This window comes from Podarcis tiliguerta (genome assembly GCF_965153285.1).
Source record: "Podarcis tiliguerta genome assembly, chromosome: 5".
In the NCBI taxonomy this organism is placed as follows: domain Eukaryota; kingdom Metazoa; phylum Chordata; class Lepidosauria; order Squamata; family Lacertidae; genus Podarcis; species Podarcis tiliguerta.
The window spans coordinates 40229109-40247446 of record NC_139538.1 but is presented as its reverse complement, the minus strand read 5'-3'; the positions used below and the strand labels follow the sequence as shown (position 1 = coordinate 40247446).

General features: G+C 42.6%; 1 protein-coding gene across 7 annotated transcripts in view; it reads left to right on the top strand.

The window, feature by feature from the left end:
• The window catches only part of ARHGEF4 (Rho guanine nucleotide exchange factor 4), a 155228-nt gene that overhangs the window by 134296 nt on the left and 2594 nt on the right, over positions 1-18338 (top strand). For all 7 annotated transcript variants that reach the window (XM_083443440.1, XM_083443442.1, XM_083443441.1 and 4 more), the window contains 7 exons: positions 8973-9152; positions 9758-9952; positions 10827-11006; positions 12407-12639; positions 13408-13537; positions 14605-14736; positions 17758-18001. In XM_083443440.1, coding sequence (XP_083299566.1) covers positions 8973-9152; positions 9758-9952; positions 10827-11006; positions 12407-12639; positions 13408-13537; positions 14605-14736; positions 17758-18001 — 1294 coding nt within the window. The remainder of the gene's footprint in view (positions 1-8972; positions 9153-9757; positions 9953-10826; positions 11007-12406; positions 12640-13407; positions 13538-14604; positions 14737-17757; positions 18002-18338) is intronic.

Below are 18338 nucleotides of genomic sequence, written 5' to 3'. Positions count from 1 at the left end.
GATAACATACACAATGAGAAGCATACATATTTGTGATGTGCTCATGAGCATGTTAAGCCTTGAATAAACTACATACAATGGAATTAATTGCTGTTATCTTTTAAACTCTCTTGGCCTCCTTCTCTGACCCCTGAAGTCTTGAGATGTTTCCAACATTCCCAAATGCTCAACATTTTCTGCACATATGCTGTCTTGTAAAAAATAGCACAAGCCTGGATCTTCACAACCTTGGTTGAATTAAAGATCAACTCAAATAGCATGGGAATGCTCATTGTCTCCCATTCTCTCTTGAAATGATGCTACCTGGTATGAGGTTTTTGTAATATGTAGAATAATACTCTTACTATTAGTCTTTCTTTCTTTTCTTTTCTTTTTTTGAGAATGTTACACAGGGCAGAAATTGTGCCATTATATTTTTTAAGGTCTGAAAAAATAAAAAGGTTGTGTGCCAAGGGTACACCAAGTTAGATGCCAGGAAAGTCTCTCTTAGGACACTACCTTCCATAGCAGGGAGCCATAACAAAAACTGAAAAAACAAAAACATACCTTTCCCCACAAGCCTCCTGTTGTACCTTACTTGGTGGGGCCATTCAATGCAGGATCCTGAAATAAGATTTCATGGGTAGGGATGTTTGGAGACACGTGGACTTTTGAGCGCCCTGGTCCCAAGCTATGAAGGGTGCTAAAGGTCAAAAATAGCACCATGAATGGGGCCTAGAAATGAGCTAGGGATCCCTCTCAGCTCTACAATTCTAGGATTCTATGAGCATGGCAAAGCAATGGCATGTTGTGTTCATATCACCCAGTCCCGTTTAGCGGTTTCTCCGCCATATGCTCTGTTAACTGACATTTCCAGTTCACCTTCACAGGCAGACTCACTTATAAAACATTGCAGTACTTTGAACAGGAAGTTACCAGGGCATGACTAAATGAAGCAAGGCTAGCTCTGTCCAGGTGGGGTCCTAGGTGATGTTCTAGTTTAAGCTGGCAAAAGGCAGTCTAGGTCATAGAGGCTAATGGGTTGATGGTCTTGTGAAAAAATGGCCATTGGGTGGGATTGATGAAAACTGGAGTCCAACAACATCTAGAGAGTACCATATTGGCTCTCTCTGGCCTAGTCCATACTTACAATAAGTTGTCCATCTTTCTTCTCTAGTGTATGGCTGTATGTGAATGCACCCATGCTTCTAGCACTCATACATTGCAATTTTACATTTCAAAAAGGAAATGAAGAAATTGTTGTTACTCTCTACTAATTCTATTCCCAGAATAGCCAGAGCCTTTTGCAGCTACATTGGAAACATCTGGCATTATGTATGGAGTTTGTGCTGAAGGGAGAGAGCACAAATTCCCAGCAGCTGATGGTCCTAGGCCCAGTGCATTGAGCTTGGCCTTCTGTTCATTCTTCATTGCAGCCCCAGAGAAACAGCAAACAGGATTTGGGGTGAAGTCAGACCACCAACTGTTGGGTTCTGTCAGTAACTCACAGAGATCTCCATCAAAGCTCAAATCCCAAATGCTGAATGGAGAAAAAGGAATTGACCAGCAGGGTTGGGGGAAACAGGAGCTGTTAAGCTACTGGAGCCACTTTAGGGCTAAAGGTTGCATGAAGCTGCTTAGGGCACTTTATGGCTTTTAGATGGGCTCAAACTGTTTAAGCTGATTTAAAGCTTTAGATCAGTTTAAGTTCTCTGTGTCTTAGGGTTTAAGAATTTATCAATCAAAGTCTTTTGTATTGTTTTGGAAGCAAGAATGTTTATTTTGTAGCATTGCAAATCAATTAAAGCATTTTTATTACAATTACGATATCTCGATACATGTCATATTAAATAAAGTAAGGTAGCAGTCTAAGAAACAATGCAAAGCATGTAATGTATTGTTTGTGAGATAATTGTTAAAACCTTCACTCCTTTCCAGCGACCCTCTGAGGCATATGTGGGAGCTCCCTTGTGCCCAGGGAACATTGTTTCACTGTCAGGGATATTATTTTAATTTTCATAATCATTGCTTATAAAATATTAATCTGATACTTTAATTTGGAGGCAAATTTTAATTAATTTTCAACAGTTGCAAAAAGTATCTACTGATAATCAGATGAAAGCAAAGCATTTGTGGTAGAAAGCTCAACCCTGCCAAAAGTTGGCCCTAAAAAAAAGATTTGGGGGGAAAAAATTTGGTTCACATCCAGCATGTATCCAATAAAAGAAAGTTCCACAGTTGCAGCGTAGCCTTCAAGAACACCATCTGACATGCTGTTACTGTCTGGGACCCCAGTGGGGCACAGAATGTAAAACGGGGTGGCTAACCTCTGGTCCTCCAGTTGTTGGACTCTAGCTCTCATTAGCCCCAGCCAGCATGACCAACGGTCAGAGTGAAGGGGATCTGCTGTCTAACAACATCTAGAGGGCCACAGATTAACATTCCCTGGTGTACAGGATGCTTCTGTTCAGAATAGTGATGGAAAGGCTGCAGAATGGAATAAGGAGGCTCAGGCTTAAGAATTGCCTATGCCATGCAGGATTTCCCCTGACAGGACTGGTTAAATGAGTCCTGTGCCATATACAGCAATTTTATTACCCCAACACACACAAAGAGTTAAATACTGAGGAAAGTACCACAAGCAAAACTTTAAATATTGAGATGCCAAGTAATAATGATAACTAGGTTGGCTGGGCCTCCCCTTTAAAATAAGTTGGTAGGCTGGGCCTGCTTGAGCCCCACACTACCTCCCCCCACAGAAGCTTACATATGGACATATGTCATCACTGGACAAACATTTCCATAGAAGATCAGGGACACAAGGAAGAAACACTGCCTCTTCCCTACCTTTGAAAAAGTTGTAGATTATTCCAGGTGTCCCAAGCACTGATGCGGTACCACCGAAGGAATATTACTCTGGTGCAGGAATTCAAGTAGCTCAGTCAGCTCTTGTTGCTAGAACCAAGTTGCTAGCAATGTATTCCTGTTACGTGTCGTCTTCAAACATGATTATCTTTCTTCCCCTTCTTGACAGTTATATGAATGCGCTGGACAGTCCTGTATCTGTATCAAGGTTACATCAGTGCAAAAGGTCAACTTGGTATTTCCTCCCATTTTGACATTGATTAGGTGTTCCTTGTTGAGTTTAGCTTTCCAGCCAACTCTTTAACGTCAACATTTGAGCTGTCAAGTCTGTCCAGAAAGGTGCTATAACCTTGCAGCTGTGCTTGGCATGCCACCCACTTTTGCAATGTTACAGTGACCCAGCTGTCATAGCTGTTGGCACACTCCAGCTATGTCTTGGCTCGGCAACTCTTGGGTGTGGTAAGTGAATCCCTACTGAGAATCTACCATAACTGGAGTTCAAAATCTATCAGAGTAAGTCTTGCTCCATCAGAAAAAAAGGTGGAAGTTCAACTATTTGAGTATTCAGGCATGCACTTATTTGAAATACATTTATTTTGCAAGGTGCAATGGTAGCTTTGGGGGCAATGGCCACTTTTGTTTTTGGGGCGCACACGCCCTCCCCGAATTTATAGATGGTGTGGATAATGTAAGCAGATGCAAAGGAGGACAGGGCTCCTGCAACTTTAATTGCTGGGTGGAGGGAATTTCTGCTGAAACTCTATTTTAACATAACTGTTAGAGGTGCAGGAGCTCCGCCCTCTTTAGCATCTGGCCACCCTAGTTGTGGTTGACTGACCTGCAAATCCATTTGTGAGGAAGCATTCTGGTATGTCGCAGGTCCCCTGAATTACTGGGGACCCCAGCATGCCCCAGGGAAGAGGGAGATGGGTTCCATTGCAGTGTGCCTGGGATCTGTCTTGCCTTGCTGCTCCCAGCTGGAACCTGGGTGGCATTGCCCCTAGAAGCCAATGAGGGGCTGTGGCTGGGGGCCTGGTTTGGACCAGAGTGAAGACTCTGCTTTGTCTGGCCCGACCACAGGAAATAAACAAAGGTATGCTCAGGAATATCCTCAGCCTCATTGCCAGCATCCCCACCCATCCCACCTCCTTTTGTAGTTGATTATTCATAATTTTTGGGAAGAATTCTTGGGATGACTTGTGCAGAATATGGCTGTGCATACGGGTCAGTCTCTGGTTAACAGTGACCTGTGAGGGTTTTGCCTTCCCCATTATATGGCTTCTTTTGTTACAACTTTGCTCTGTTTGGGGAGGCATTGGGCAGGGTCCATAGCTGGGTTAAGCAGGGGATGGGCCCCCTGCTTCTTGCTGGAGTGGGGATTCCAAAGTGGCTTGGGGTGCTGCTTATCAGCTGTAGCCAAAGCTCAGGGGGCTGTAGGGCCCCAGTGCCCCCAAGTTGTCTGAGGGAGCTCTCAGCATATGGGTTCACAATGTGGCAAGCCCAAAACATCGGACCAACTTCCCATTGGAAGGCCAAGTAATTGGGCTAGGTTGGAGACATCGGCCAGCTGATGGGCTATTCAATGACAATACCCTTGCCCTATGCCATGCCAAATGGAGGGCTCTCTAACCAAAACTGTGGCCTTTGTTAAACCCACCTGAATTTCTGAGCAGTTTATTGCTCTAGGACCCTATGCCTTAGCTGTACATGGGCTCACAAACAGTATATCCTTGCTGAACAACTGCTGTATAAATAGCGTTTTATGCACCTGGTAGAAATAAGTGTGGGTTTTTTTTTCAGATCTTGTTATAAAATATGCTCAGCATTATAGGTGCTGGGTTATTACAGAAATATTTTAACACAACCAAAGAGCTAAAAGATTAGCATGATGACTATTTCCTAAAATAGCCTTAATCCACAATTTATAAACTGCAGATGAAAGATCTGCACCCACCAAATGTACATATATATATCTGTTGCCTAGTGCTTCCGCTGCTGCATGCCAACTTATAAGGCAATTATGCAGAGGTGAACCACTTTAGACAAATAAGAGCTGAATGGTTATGATGAGGATGTGCACAGAGATGTATAGTTTGGCAATGTGTATTACTATGCATAGGGATAAATTGCTTCCTTTCAGTGGTAATTACTTTAACCTGGATTGGATGCGGATGTTTTGCCTCCCTCTTGGCAATATTTGTTCTGCTCCCGACTCAGAGGCTCTAGTGCAACAAATTCCACTATATCTTTTTTTGTACAGTATACACTTTCTGACATCAAACAATAAACACAAGACTAGAAGACTCTGTAGGGTTTCATCTGTATTTTTTAAGCAGAAGCAAACAGATTGCAGCAGGGCTCTGCTGCAGATACTTAACAACAGCTGCTGATGTGTAAAAATGCTAATGAGCTCTAGCAGCACCTGTGGTGCAGTCAATATATCTAGCTTCAGCTATAGGTCTTGCACATTTCTAGCAAGCCAAAAGCTTGGTGTAAAGAAGCTTTCTTAATTTTATACCACAGCAAACTGTGGTGAGATTGGGGCAGGGACCTTTTTGGTATCCTCCAGCTTTGGACATGATAAATAATATTTGGGCCTAGCTATCATTAAAAAAATAAATCTGTGGCTTGGCCATAGCACTTCAGGCTGCAGATTGGGTTTGCACAGCTTCGTAAATTGCTTAGAGGTTCTGTTAATCAAGCAGCATATAGTTTTTCCTAAATAAATCTCAATGCTCCTCCATATGCTCCCCTCACCTGAAATAAGAGTAAAATCTCTGCACATGGAAACTAGACATCAATGAAAAGGCTAAACTAGAACCCTTCTGTTTGATGTGCTAATGAGAAACAAGATACAGTGGTGCCCTGCAAGACGAATGCCTTGCAAGACGGAAAACCCGCTAGACGAAAGGGTTTTCCGTTTTTCAATGCGCTTCGCAGGACGAATTTCCCTATGGGCTTTCTTCGCAAGACGAAAATAACTTGCGAGTCTTGAGATTTTCCCCCGCTCCCCATCCCCTTTTTCTAAGCCGCTAAACCGCTAATAGCCTTTTAGCAGCTAATCCGCTAATCCCTTAAGCGTTTAATAGCCACTGATAGCCGCTAAACTGCTAATAGCGCTAAGCCGCTAATAGGGTTGCTTCGCAAGACGAAAAAACTGCTAGACGAAGAGACTTGCGGAACGAATTAATTTCGTCTTGCGAGGCACCACTGTACAGTAGCTAGAGAGCTTAAGTTAAGTAAGGGAGACCTGGGTTCAAATTCCTACTTGGTCATGAAGCTCATTGAGTGAGTCAGTCACCAGCTCTCTACCTCACCTACACCTTGGTGTGTCCAAATATGTTATTTTACATATAAACTGACTTATGTATAATGCAAAGAGGCATATCAGGCAGATGATAGTATATGTCATATTGGAAGATTAGCAAGTAAATGAACCTTGATGTTGTGGCTGATGTTACTAGATATGGGGATAGAGTTGGTTTCTGGGTTTGTTGCAGAGTTTGGTGCTTGTATTTGTGTGGCTCTTACGTGTCCTGTTGTTGGTGAGCAGCCGTTCTAGGTTAGTAGGGGACTGTCTGAAAACAAGGAGGGGCCTACCATTCTAAGACCTCAAAGAAAGAAGTATCCAAGATGGGACCATAGATCACTGATGCACAATGTTGGGGTAGCTTTGGAGTTGTAGACTAGATGAGTGCTTCTATTGGACCATAACAGCATAGCATTTATTCTTTTTTAAAACAAATAGTAAGAAGACTTTTGAATAGTGCCTGCATTGTGGGCATGAGTATGCCATTGTTCACTGCTGATGACTGGTACCATGACATTCTCATGACCTCTGCCTCTATGATACTCACAATTCCAGCAGGAGCAAATTGTGGCTTGCGTGCAGGAAGTTGTAATGTGCTCTGGATTCTTCTTGCAACAGAAACATTTGGGGAAAACATATTTGGATTCTCTGTAACAAATGGGTAGCAACTGCACTTTCCTTGCACAATAAATTGCTTGGAAAGTTCGTCTTAAATTATGGTTCCCAGAACAGGTTTGGTCTGGCCAAGGCGGAATAGAATGGTACTATTTACTTCCCTTGATCTGGACACTATACTTCTGTTGATGCAGCCTAGAATATCATTAGCCTTTTTTTTGCTGCTGCATCACACTGTTGGCTCATGTTAAGCTTGTGGTCCACCAAGACCCCTGGATCCTTTTCACATGTACTGCTAGTATGCCAGGTGTCCCCCATCACGTTGAATCACTTTGTTTTATTTTATACCTTTATATATTCCCCATTCAACAAAAGTCCTCCGGGTGGCTCACAGTTTGTAAAGTACGTTTTATGAAGCATTCATAGGAGGCAGTGAAATGAGTGTAACCTTATATATAGTTTATCTCCATCTGTTGCCTCTGCTTTAAAATATTTGTGTGTGTTTTCTTAGCTTCATCTGTGTTTGATGAAGCTCAAGTTCAGTTCGCAAAGATATAATTAGCTCACTGCATAGCAATATGATTGCAACGCAAAGCAGTCTTTCTGCAGCACATTCCTATTACCCTTGCTAAGTGAAGCATGAGAATGAAGCAGAGCAAATGACACCATCAGCTTCACTAGATAATTGCAAACCCCAACCTCATGCTTGGCAAAAAGCTTATCCACATTTAAAAGTTAACATGACTCCCATGCAGAATGAAATTACCTGTCTGCTTGTGTAGATGAATGCTCCTCCATCATGCTGGTCATAACTTTCTGTGGTGCTCTTTGCCATAATATTTAGCCATACTGCAATATTGTATTATGGAACAAAATTAATAGCCTTAACTCCTATGTGTGTTTAGTTTACTCCGAAGGTATTCCAGGGTCCTAATTCCCAGAGAGGTATGCTTAAAACTGCAGTCTTAGGACTCAGTGGCACTTATTTCTGAGTAATCATGCATAGGATTCAGGGTCAGCCCAGGAAGTTGTTTTGGGGTGGGGTAAAACAGAAAAAGCCACCCCTGCCTCCTCCTCTGCCTGTCACATACCCACTGCCATCCTGCTGCCACCTGGTGGTGGGCACATGGCAGACGGGCATGCAGCAGCGGGTGCATGGCAGAATAAGAGGTGGCCCACAAGTACAGGAGGCAGATCTGCCACCCCTTGCAGCTGTCCAGAGCCTGCCACCTTGAGGCCACTGTCTCATCTCACCTCTTGGCCAGGCGGGCCCTGATAGGATTTGCTCTGCAACAAGTGAAAAAGCTCTGTCATGGAAAAGAGGCATTTAATTGCAACTACTGGTAGCCTTAGAGTCCACAAGATGGGAATATGGAGAGAGAGAGAGAGAGAGAGAGAGAGAGAGAGGATGGTTAAATCTGTGGTGTTATATTAGTTAATAAGTAAATTTAGGGAAGAAAAATCAACCAGACAGATTAAGCTAAATAGTTATTTGTAAAGATAAATGGAACACGAAAGGAGGGCTTGGGCCTTACTGATGGGCACCTTGTCACACAGAATAACTTTGAAATCCAAAATGTATTTCTTGCATATTGATGTTGTATGCAAACTCTCTCCAGATGACTCCTGATGCAGGAGAGAAGGAATGCAATCTTAAAATAATAATAGATCGCCCAGTTTTTTATATAAAGCTGTGTCACACCAAGTCCTTCTGTAGCACAAGTTCAATAGTAGAAATAAACGAGGCTGCCAGGTTAACGTAGTTGTGTTTGATGTAGTGTGTGTGTGTGCGCGCGCATGCATGTGGTTATGAGCATAACCCCTCCATTTTATGAATTATATGCTAAAACACCTGGATTGATTCTAGGCCATCTGCTTCAGCTATTTATGCAGATCCTAGGGCACTAAGAGCTTAATCTGTGACTGTAGCTATACACTACATACCCAGATTCCCAGCTCAAATCTCATAGAATTATAGACATAGAGTTGGAAGGGACCGTGAGGGTCATTTAGTCCAACCCTTCAATGCAGGACTCTCTTCTCAAAATGAGATTAAGAGCCTCATGCTTTACCAACTGAGCTACCCCAGAGTCTTGGACTTTCAACTGCACTGAACCAACACCACTTTTCCTCTTGGATGACAAGAGCTGAGCATCTTCTAGCAAAGATCAGTTTGTGAAAATACTTACTTTCTCTGTTCCAGCTCATCAGTGATGGTGGTGTGGTCTACGCTGAAGCACTCTGGGATCATGTCACCATGGATGACCAAGAGCTGGGCTTCAAGGCTGGTGATGTCATTGAAGTAATGGATGCAACTAACAAAGAATGGTGGTGGGGCAGAATAATGGACAGCGAGGGCTGGTTCCCAGCCAGCTTCGTACGGGTAAGAACTATTCACTGCTTTAAAAAATTCATTCATTAACAGCAAACTCAAGAAAGGGGGCATTTTGAGAAGAGAAGCACTTTTCCTGTAGCTTCAGTAACTTCTAGCAGTTGACACATTTTTAATATGATTTAGTGATCAGTAGCAGCCACTGGGTATGTGGACAGATGGGAGTTTTTGCTACCTTAAATTTGGGCTCCTCCACCCTTCCATTTGTCCCATGTTTTCTTCTGCTTGCCCTATACTTTCTAGGCACAGGTCCAAGAGGTTTTTCTTTTGTCCCACTGCTTTCTCCAGGAAAACCCATTTTTTGCTGCTGAATTGGCTTTTGGGTGCTTGGTTGTGGATTTTTTGTGGGAATTGTATTTTTATGTTTTATTATTATTGAATCTGTATCTTAAATAGTTGTTCTGTAAGTAGCCTTGGGAGATGGAACAGAATTTAAGGCCAGATTTATATTCCAAGTCTAGGAGTCACAAACTAGTTGGAACACTTGCAGTAAGCTCCGCCTTCCAGAATGTTCTTCTCCCATATTTTGTCCTAAGCAATAAGTTGTTGTCCTGCCTTTGCTTCTATATGATGGGAATATTCCTGTTTTGAAACAGCTCCGAGTGAACCAGGATGAACCGATGGAAGACTATCCTTTGAAGTTAGAAGATGGCAGGGAGGAAGACTCAAGAAATGCTGCCCACCGTTATGGAGTGGGGCAAACAACTAAGGACCAAATGAGAACCAATGTTATCAATGAAATCCTAAGCACGGAAAGAGATTACATCAAGCACCTGAAGGACATATGTGAGGTAACAAGTCACACAGATAAAAGAAGTTCAGAAGCTAAATTTTAGAAATATGTTTGAAATATGGAACTCTATAGGAGTTCCTTGAAAACCTTGATTTCATCAAGTTAAACACGACATGGTTGCTCTAAACGTGGTGTCCTCTAGATGTTGTTGTATGACAACTCCCTCCATCCCTAGACATTGGACGTGGTGATGAGAGTTGAGTCCAACATCTGGATAGCACCAGCCTTAGGAAGGTGATCTACTTCAGTGGAAATGGTTTTGGTCAGACTCGAGCAGCAAGTTCCTTCAAAAGGTCCATATAGAATTCCTAACAACTGTAGTCTTTTATTCTCCTATTGAATCATATATTTTCCCACTTACAACATTAGAACATATTGTCCAGCATAACCTTTGGTCACAGAGGAGAAAGTGAAGTGTCACTAAAATGCACATACTTGCCTTTTGACTTGGGTGTCACAAGACATTAAGTTTTAGCAGCTTCTAGGAAAATCATAAAATGCAAATTGAGCATTTTTGTACATCTTTCTGAGTTCCTTAAAATTGTAGAGTGTTTCTTCTGCATGTCACCCCAGAAGCAGCTTAGCTTTACTTCACTGGAGAATTCTGCGATGTCTGCCTCTAGTGCTGCATTTCAAAGTAGAGGCATTATCCTTTGCACTAGTTGCCTAAATATTGCATGCAGACATCAGAAGTATTTTTGTTTCTGCAGAAATCATCATTTTCATGGCAAGTCCATAATCTCTGAGGTGCTTTGGCACCATCAGATTGCTCCATCAAGCTGTTGACGTATTGCCAAGGATGAGTTGGGCTGCAGTTCTCTTTGGTTTTGTTTCCCAAGAAACCTGAATCATAAAACAGTACTTGTTTACAGGGCTATATAAAACAATGCCGTAAAAGAGCAGACATGTTCACAGAGGAGCAGCTGAAGACAATCTTTGGGAATATTGAAGACATCTACAAGTGCCAGAAAAAATTTGTTAAAGCACTGGAGAAGAAATTCAACAAAGATTACCCACACCTCAGTGAGGTGGGCTGCTGCTTCTTAGAATATGTAAGTTGACAGCTGAATTATGTGGGAAAGTATTGACATTATTCCTGTTATTGTGACTACAGAGATGGTGATTACATTTGAACATTAGGCTTGGGAAAGGGAGGGAGTTGAGGGAGGTAAGAGGGTCTAGGATTAGAGTTTACCTGGACATGTTTTGTTTATAAAATTGCTGTGCCACCCTTAGAACCATAGTTGTTACTACCTTAGTTGGACAAGCCGGATCAGGGCTTAGTTGTCCCTGGCAAATCTAATTTTGACTTTATCTCTTATCTCTCTCTTTTTAAACTGATCCCCTTTCCCACAATTTAATCTCACTACAGGGCTTCTCTTGTTCTGTTTCATGTGCCTCTTCTGCCTATAGCCAGCCTCTGGATATTTCACTTCCATTTAGTTATTGCCTCCCTCCCTTCTCTTTTTGTTGTGCTTTTAAAAGAACATCTTGTTCCCCGTGTTCTTCCTTCCTTCACCTGTTCTGTTTGTGATCTTTGAAGCAGGGATCCTTTCTATCATTGTTTTTTCAAGTAAAAAGCTATATTTTTATAGATCAGAAATGTAATAGTATAAATGTTGACTTATATGAAATGTGAATCAAATCTGGCATGTGCCACTAATGGATGAAATCACTGAAAAATTAGGTGAACAAAGAATAAAGAAAGGGACACTTTCCAATAAGTGTCTCTTTGACCTTATTGCATACGCATATACAAAAGTGCATGCCTGTCGACCACCAGCAATTCACAGCAAATCATGGACTTCTCTCTACCATCTCTCAGTAGGCTGACTTTCAAACTATTTGTTGGCATCCATTTGTCTTGAGAGACAATGGAGTGTGCCTCCGGGGGTGAAGTCAAACGGCAGCGTTTGCAGCACCTAAGTGGACCTCCCTGGGGTATAAGCCTTGTCATACGTATGTAGGTCCTGGGCTACCCAGGCGACAAAGACCCCCTTCTCAGCCTCGCTAATGTTGTCCAAAGCAAAGCAGAGCAATCCATTTGGACCCAGCTGGGCTGCAGGAGTTGCCGGAAGGAGGGGTACAAGGCACCACCCAGCTGTCTTGGGGACTCCTTTCTGGATTTGTGTAGGGCTTAAGCCTTAGCCTTTTCTTCTCCTGAAGATATCCCACAAGGCAGCGGAGGTTTAGGACCAGAGTTTCTCTTCCCCTAAATTGGCCACCTTCCCAGGTCAGCGAACCCCACCTGCTCTTTCAAACTACAGGTTTTTTTCTGTTTCTCTTGTATGAATCTGTTCTTCCATGGAAAGATGGGGGGAGAATTTATTGAATTTTATTGTTCTGTATAACACCCATGAAAGATAAATAAACAGTTAAAATAATAAATGTACTACTACTGGTAGTATTAGTAGTAGTAATAATAATAATATATATTTTTGTTCCAATTTAGCAAAACGAGTTCCAGATCTATTCTGAGTACTGCAATAACCACCCCAATGCCTGCATGGAGCTTTCCCGACTCACCAAAGTGAGCAAGTATGTTTATTTCTTTGAAGCATGTCGCCTGCTTCAGAAGATGATCGACATCTCTCTGGATGGCTTCCTCCTGACTCCAGTGCAGAAAATTTGCAAGTACCCCCTGCAGCTTGCAGAACTGCTGAAATATACCAACCCACAACACAGGTACGGAGGATTAAAAAGTGGCAGGGAGGATACATATCCTGTCTCAGATGCAGCCATCTTAGTTTGTTCCTTCTTTTGATACTTGTAAAAATTAGTTGGTAGTAACTTGAGCAGGCCTTTCTTTATGGTTGTGTCTAGGTCCCATTTTGTTTTTGTGACCTTCCAGTGATCAAATAGGCTTTTTCTCTGGAACGTGCAAATGGTCAAAGTTTCTGCAGCTAATGTCCATCCAGGGGATGGCGGTTTTGCTGATGCAACAAAGCTTAAGCAGGCCTGATGCTGGTTATGGAAGCTGCTTCCTCCAGATACTGAGGGTGTGCCTGTAATTACTACTGCTGGTGCCCTGAACAGCAAGTAAAGAAAGGGCAGCAATGTATGTTGTGTGGTGTATAATGTGATGGGGGAGAATTCCAAGTAGACACCACTCCAGGTCCTGTACAGAGAAGCACGGGAGTGCAATCACAGCAGTTGCTAGCTTCACAGTTATTTATACTGCAGAAGTGTTTCGCAGGCATCAGCAAACCAAGTCACAAGTTGTAACTCTTCTATATTATCTCCGCACCGCAGATAGGGAAACTATTAAAGCTCGAGCAATTACATCAGATGTACTTCAAGTCAGGGGTAGAGCTCCTGGCTGCTCTTTTTACTTCTTTTTTTTTAACCCCACAATTTTTCTGCTAGTTTCTTACGCTTTGGGGAGAGGGCCATTCCCTTTGCATTGTGGCTGCTTCGTGTTGACATCTCTAATGGAATCCATTTAAAACCTAGGGATTTTAAGGACGTCGAAGCCGCTTTGAATGCCATGAAGAACGTAGCACGACTCATCAACGAGAGGAAGAGGCGTTTGGAAAACATAGACAAAATTGCTCAGTGGCAAAGTTCAATAGAGGACTGGGAGGTAAAGAAATGTTCTTATGGCTTCTCCACGGGGGAAGATTATTCTTTATTACAAACATGCACAAAAACCACAAGGCTGCACTGAGAATCTGCCTCCTGAGTATCTTGCCCATTTACCTTGACTTGGTCAAGGCTTCAGATCCCCATGTGCCATGAAGGCGTCCTCGTGCAACCCATCCACCTGTCCCTTTTATTGACCCCATTAGTTCTTGTTCCAGAGCAGTGGATTATCAGATCAAGTCATAAGCTAGCCAGATGAATTTTAATATCTTCCTAGATTTAATTTCTCACACTTGCTAATTATAGAAGTTAGAATAAACATTTTTATTAGCCAAACTGTTTGCAAGCATTCTTAGACTGGTGGGACTTGATATTCACTGCCAATGAAACTCTAGCTTTTGAAGTTTCTGGTCACATCACAAGTCAATGGTGCTTGCTCCTCGCTACCCTCCATGGGCAGCGAGGAGGTGCAGGCAGGGGAAAACCAAGATTTATGAGGCAAAAATCCTGGCAACGTTCCCCAGTGGCTTCTGGGGAGCTCACTGCATCCTGCTGTGCCGCACAAGTCGTGCCTGCCAACGACAATGTATTTGAAGGACCACACCGTGAAATAGATTGTTTATTTACAAGATGTAATGGAGGTGCTGCTTGTAAGATGAAAAAAAAGGCCAGCTAGAAGAACGGTTTAACAGCAAGTGAAGGATGTCAACTGGACTCTAAATAAGATGCAGCTAAATAATGATGCAGCTATGCGAAGAAATGATGGTGATCATATGTTTGTATTAAATGAATATGGTTTGATTTGTAATAATTTGGGAAATGAATAAAAATAATTTGAAAAAGTAAAAAAAGAACACCTAATTTTCTTGTGTTTGGTCTACTGGCACTAACCACTTTTATGTGTGTTTTTTGAGCTTTAATAGGGAAATATCTGGGAGTGTTTTTTAAAAAAACAAACCAACACCATCCTGTTTGGCCCCAGAGTATCTCCACAATAGGCTGCTATATATTACTTGTCAGCTTTTTTTGAGAAAGAAAATGACATGTCTCTTGTGTTGTGAGTGACAGGGTGAAGATGTCCTTGTGAAGAGTTCTGAACTTATCTACTCTGGGGAATTAACCAAAATTTCCCAGCCTCAAGCAAAGAGCCATCAAAGAATGTTCTTCCTCTTTGATCATCAGCTTGTCTGCTGCAAGAAGGTAAGCTAAGCAAGCTGTGTCCACTTCTGCCTCTGCCAGTTAACACTCTCCACCGATAGTGGAATTCCCCACTGCTTTTCATTGTTTTGCACTCAAGCATTGCATTAAAGAACATCCCAGTGTGTCAGGGTGATAGCATTAATCTAAACGTCACTATTCATATAAATCAAGGAAAGGGTTTCCTACTGCAGACCTGCCTTCCCTGCCATCGTTTCTTCCATGCTAGTCTGCTGTGAATTTCTCTACCAACAGTTAATGAAAGAGTCTTGCTGTGGACTTCTCTCCTGCGGCGCTGGAGGAGAGTGAGGCATTTAGCTTTTGCAAGATTAAAATACGGCAGCTGAAAATGCTATCAAATTAAATCCATCAGAAAGTGCCACCCACGTTCTTTCTAAGCATCAGGGCAATTTCTATGGTTGTATTGAATAGATAAGAGTCTAACAATGTTTCCACCTGCGTATATAAACGCTCATGTTATTCATTAAGGTGCATGCCTGAGTAGAAATCTTACAAAGCCAAGCCCAGGAGGTGGGATGAGGAAAAGGTCACATCCTGCTTGGAGGCTTCCCATGGGTATTTGTCTGGGCACTGTGAAAACAGAATATTGGACTAGATAGGCCTTTGGTCTGACTCAGCAGGACTCTTATGTTCTCGTTTCCTTCAGTAATAGGAGGCATCATAATCCTTGCTACAGCAGTGATGGGTTTTATCATATCTGTGTCTTCTATTATTATGATTATACTAAGTCTTTGCTATGACTACAATTAATAGGATGGTGCAGTTACAATATTCACATCGGTGTCTGTGCATCACATAAGATACAGTCCCCTGGTTAGGGGAAAATATGTTGAAGAATCTACTTATATGTTCATAGAACATGCACTCTGACTGCAAGATCACCAAAAGGATATATATCTTAGGGGAACATTTCCACAGATGCAAGTGTATGCACCACATCTTACCAGTTGCCATGGAAATTTTGAATGCTGAAAAAATACTTAAAGAGCAAAGAGCCCGTACCGTACGTGGCCTTGAGAGAGCTGGCAGCTTCTCTTGATACATTCCACATGGATTCATTGAACCGAATAAACATTTTTCAGAACTGCACAATATTCTTGCAGGGTATGAAACATTCTGCAGCACAACTGAATAATTTGTTTGTGTGGCTGTAGAAAAGTACCTAACACCAGTCTATCTCTGTAAGAAGGACATGTAAGGGAGAGCAGCCCCCTAACTTTTCAGATTGTCTGTTTTATCTGCCATACTGCCACACAAAATGATAATGACTTCCTATATAAACCTTATGATGTAAACTGATGATATTGTAGGTAGGTTGTGGAGTGACATTTGTGAGCATCTGGTTTGGGTAAGGGCTCCAGAAATCATGTCAGGATGATGAAATAATCATTTTCACATAAAATTATGTACCTTGGGAGGTGAACAAAAGGCTTTATTTAAAAAGGGTTCTGATTGGGGAGAAGACCCCCCAAAAAACTTTAACCCTCAGGTTAAGTACTTAATTCGTTCCAGAGGTCCGTTCTTAACCTGAAACTGTTCTTAACCTGAAGCACCACTTTAGCTAATGGGGCCTCCTGCTGCTGTCGCGCCGCTGGAGCACAATTTTTGTTCTCATCCTGAAGCAAAGTTCTTAACCTGGGTTAGCGGAGGCTGTAACCTGAAGCGTATGTAACCTGAAGCATATATAACCCGAAGTACCACTGCATTGGTTTCAGTTATCCATCTTATGATTTAAATGAAAGGTGTCTGAAACACATTTCTGCACAAAATGGCACAGGAACATTTCCAACCATGTGTATTATAATGTAATCAAGTGGTACTTTGAGTTTCTTGAAGGATGATGCCCTACAGCCTAAAGGTCCCTAGGTTGTTCAATAAGACTTAAATTTCTTGAGTATATGTACAAAAGCCCACCTCTTGCCATGCTTGGGAGAATGGAAATACAGAGTGGTCTTTTGATCTTAAGTACAATCACTTAGTAAGTTAGTAACCTAAAAATCATGTGTACAATATTGTTTGAACAACGAGAAGAAATTCTTGCGCAACTATTATATTCCATTTAATGAGTGCAAACCTACCATACATTCTCCAAGCAATTAAAAACTACCAAGACTTCCTAGGGCAATATCACAACTTTCCTTGTATTAGTAGTGACATTAGAAACCCTTACTCTGTTCTGTTACAAAACACTGGACAGTAGCAGCTGATTTTTACACTCCTCTATTTTATTTAGTAATGTGCCAGGGAAGATTCGGGTGTAGGTTTTCTTCTGGGTTGCATTTGGTGACTTTTGTGAGTTCCCCAACCCTTTGTTGGAATCCACCTCTTTGAATTGCTGTTCCCACAAACAAAGGGAGGGAAACTTAATATAAATCCTGAAAATATATACCGTATTTTTCATCCCATAGGACGCTCCATCCCATAGGACGCGCGCCGGGTGGCAGGCTGCTATCTGCAGCCTAGGGAGCCCTGCGGGAACTCACGCGGGCTCCCCAGGCTTGCTGATAGCTTCCTGAAGCCTGGAGAGTGAGAGGGGTCGGTGCGCACCGACCCCTCTCGCTCTGCAAGCTTCAGCGAAAGCCTGTATTCGCCCCATAGGACACACACAAATTTCCCCTTCATTTTTGGAGGGGGAAAAGTGCATCCTATAGGGCGAAAAATACGGTAACTGTAGATGAACCTCCGTTCTGGGGGAAAAACCACAATGGCTACATTCTACCTCCACTTTCTGAAGCAGAATATGCCTCTCTCAATGCTAGTTGCTGGAATCGTATCTGAGGAGGGCTATTGGGCTCAAATCCTACCTTAGGGCTTCTCATGGGTTGGCCACTGTGAGAAACCAGTTGTTAGGCTAGCTGGGCCATTGGCTTGATTGGCTTTTCTGATGTTCTGACATACATATTATTTTGCACATTGTAGCCCATGTATATTTCTGTCTTGAGTATTTGTGCAGCGGGAGACTCTGAGAAGCCAAGTGGAAGATGACTATATTTTTCCTCTTAGGATCTCCTGCGACGTGACATCCTGTACTATAAGAGTCGAATCGGCATGGACAACATGGAGATTCTGGATGTGGAAGATGGGAAAGACAAGGACTTCAACGTCACCATTAAAAACGCATTCAAGCTGCACTGCAGGGACACTGAAGAAGTCCACTTATTCTGTGCAAAAAAGCCAGAGCACAAGCAGCGTTGGCTCAAGGCCTTTGAGAACGAAAGGAAGCAGGTTCAGCTTGACCAGGAAACCGGTATGCAACAGTTGCTGGGTTTGCTGCTGAAGGCATTGTGCAGCCATTAAGCAGAGAAAACCCTTTCCCCATAAGATTCTCACCTGCCCCACCTGAGCTGCATGTCACACTTTTGAAATACTCTAATTTCCCTACGGATGTAACAAACGAAACATTGCCTAGGGTCTTAGAGGGCCCTCCTATGTAATCTTTCTGCCTGATGGATGCACTGGTCCACTAGCTGTGCCAAAGCATCTCCTGAGTCAGGGGTGGGGAGCCCTTTTCAGCCCAAGGGCTTCCTTCCCCCTAAGAGAAACTTCCAGTGGTGGGTGGGGCGAAAGGGAAAAGTGGCCAGAGC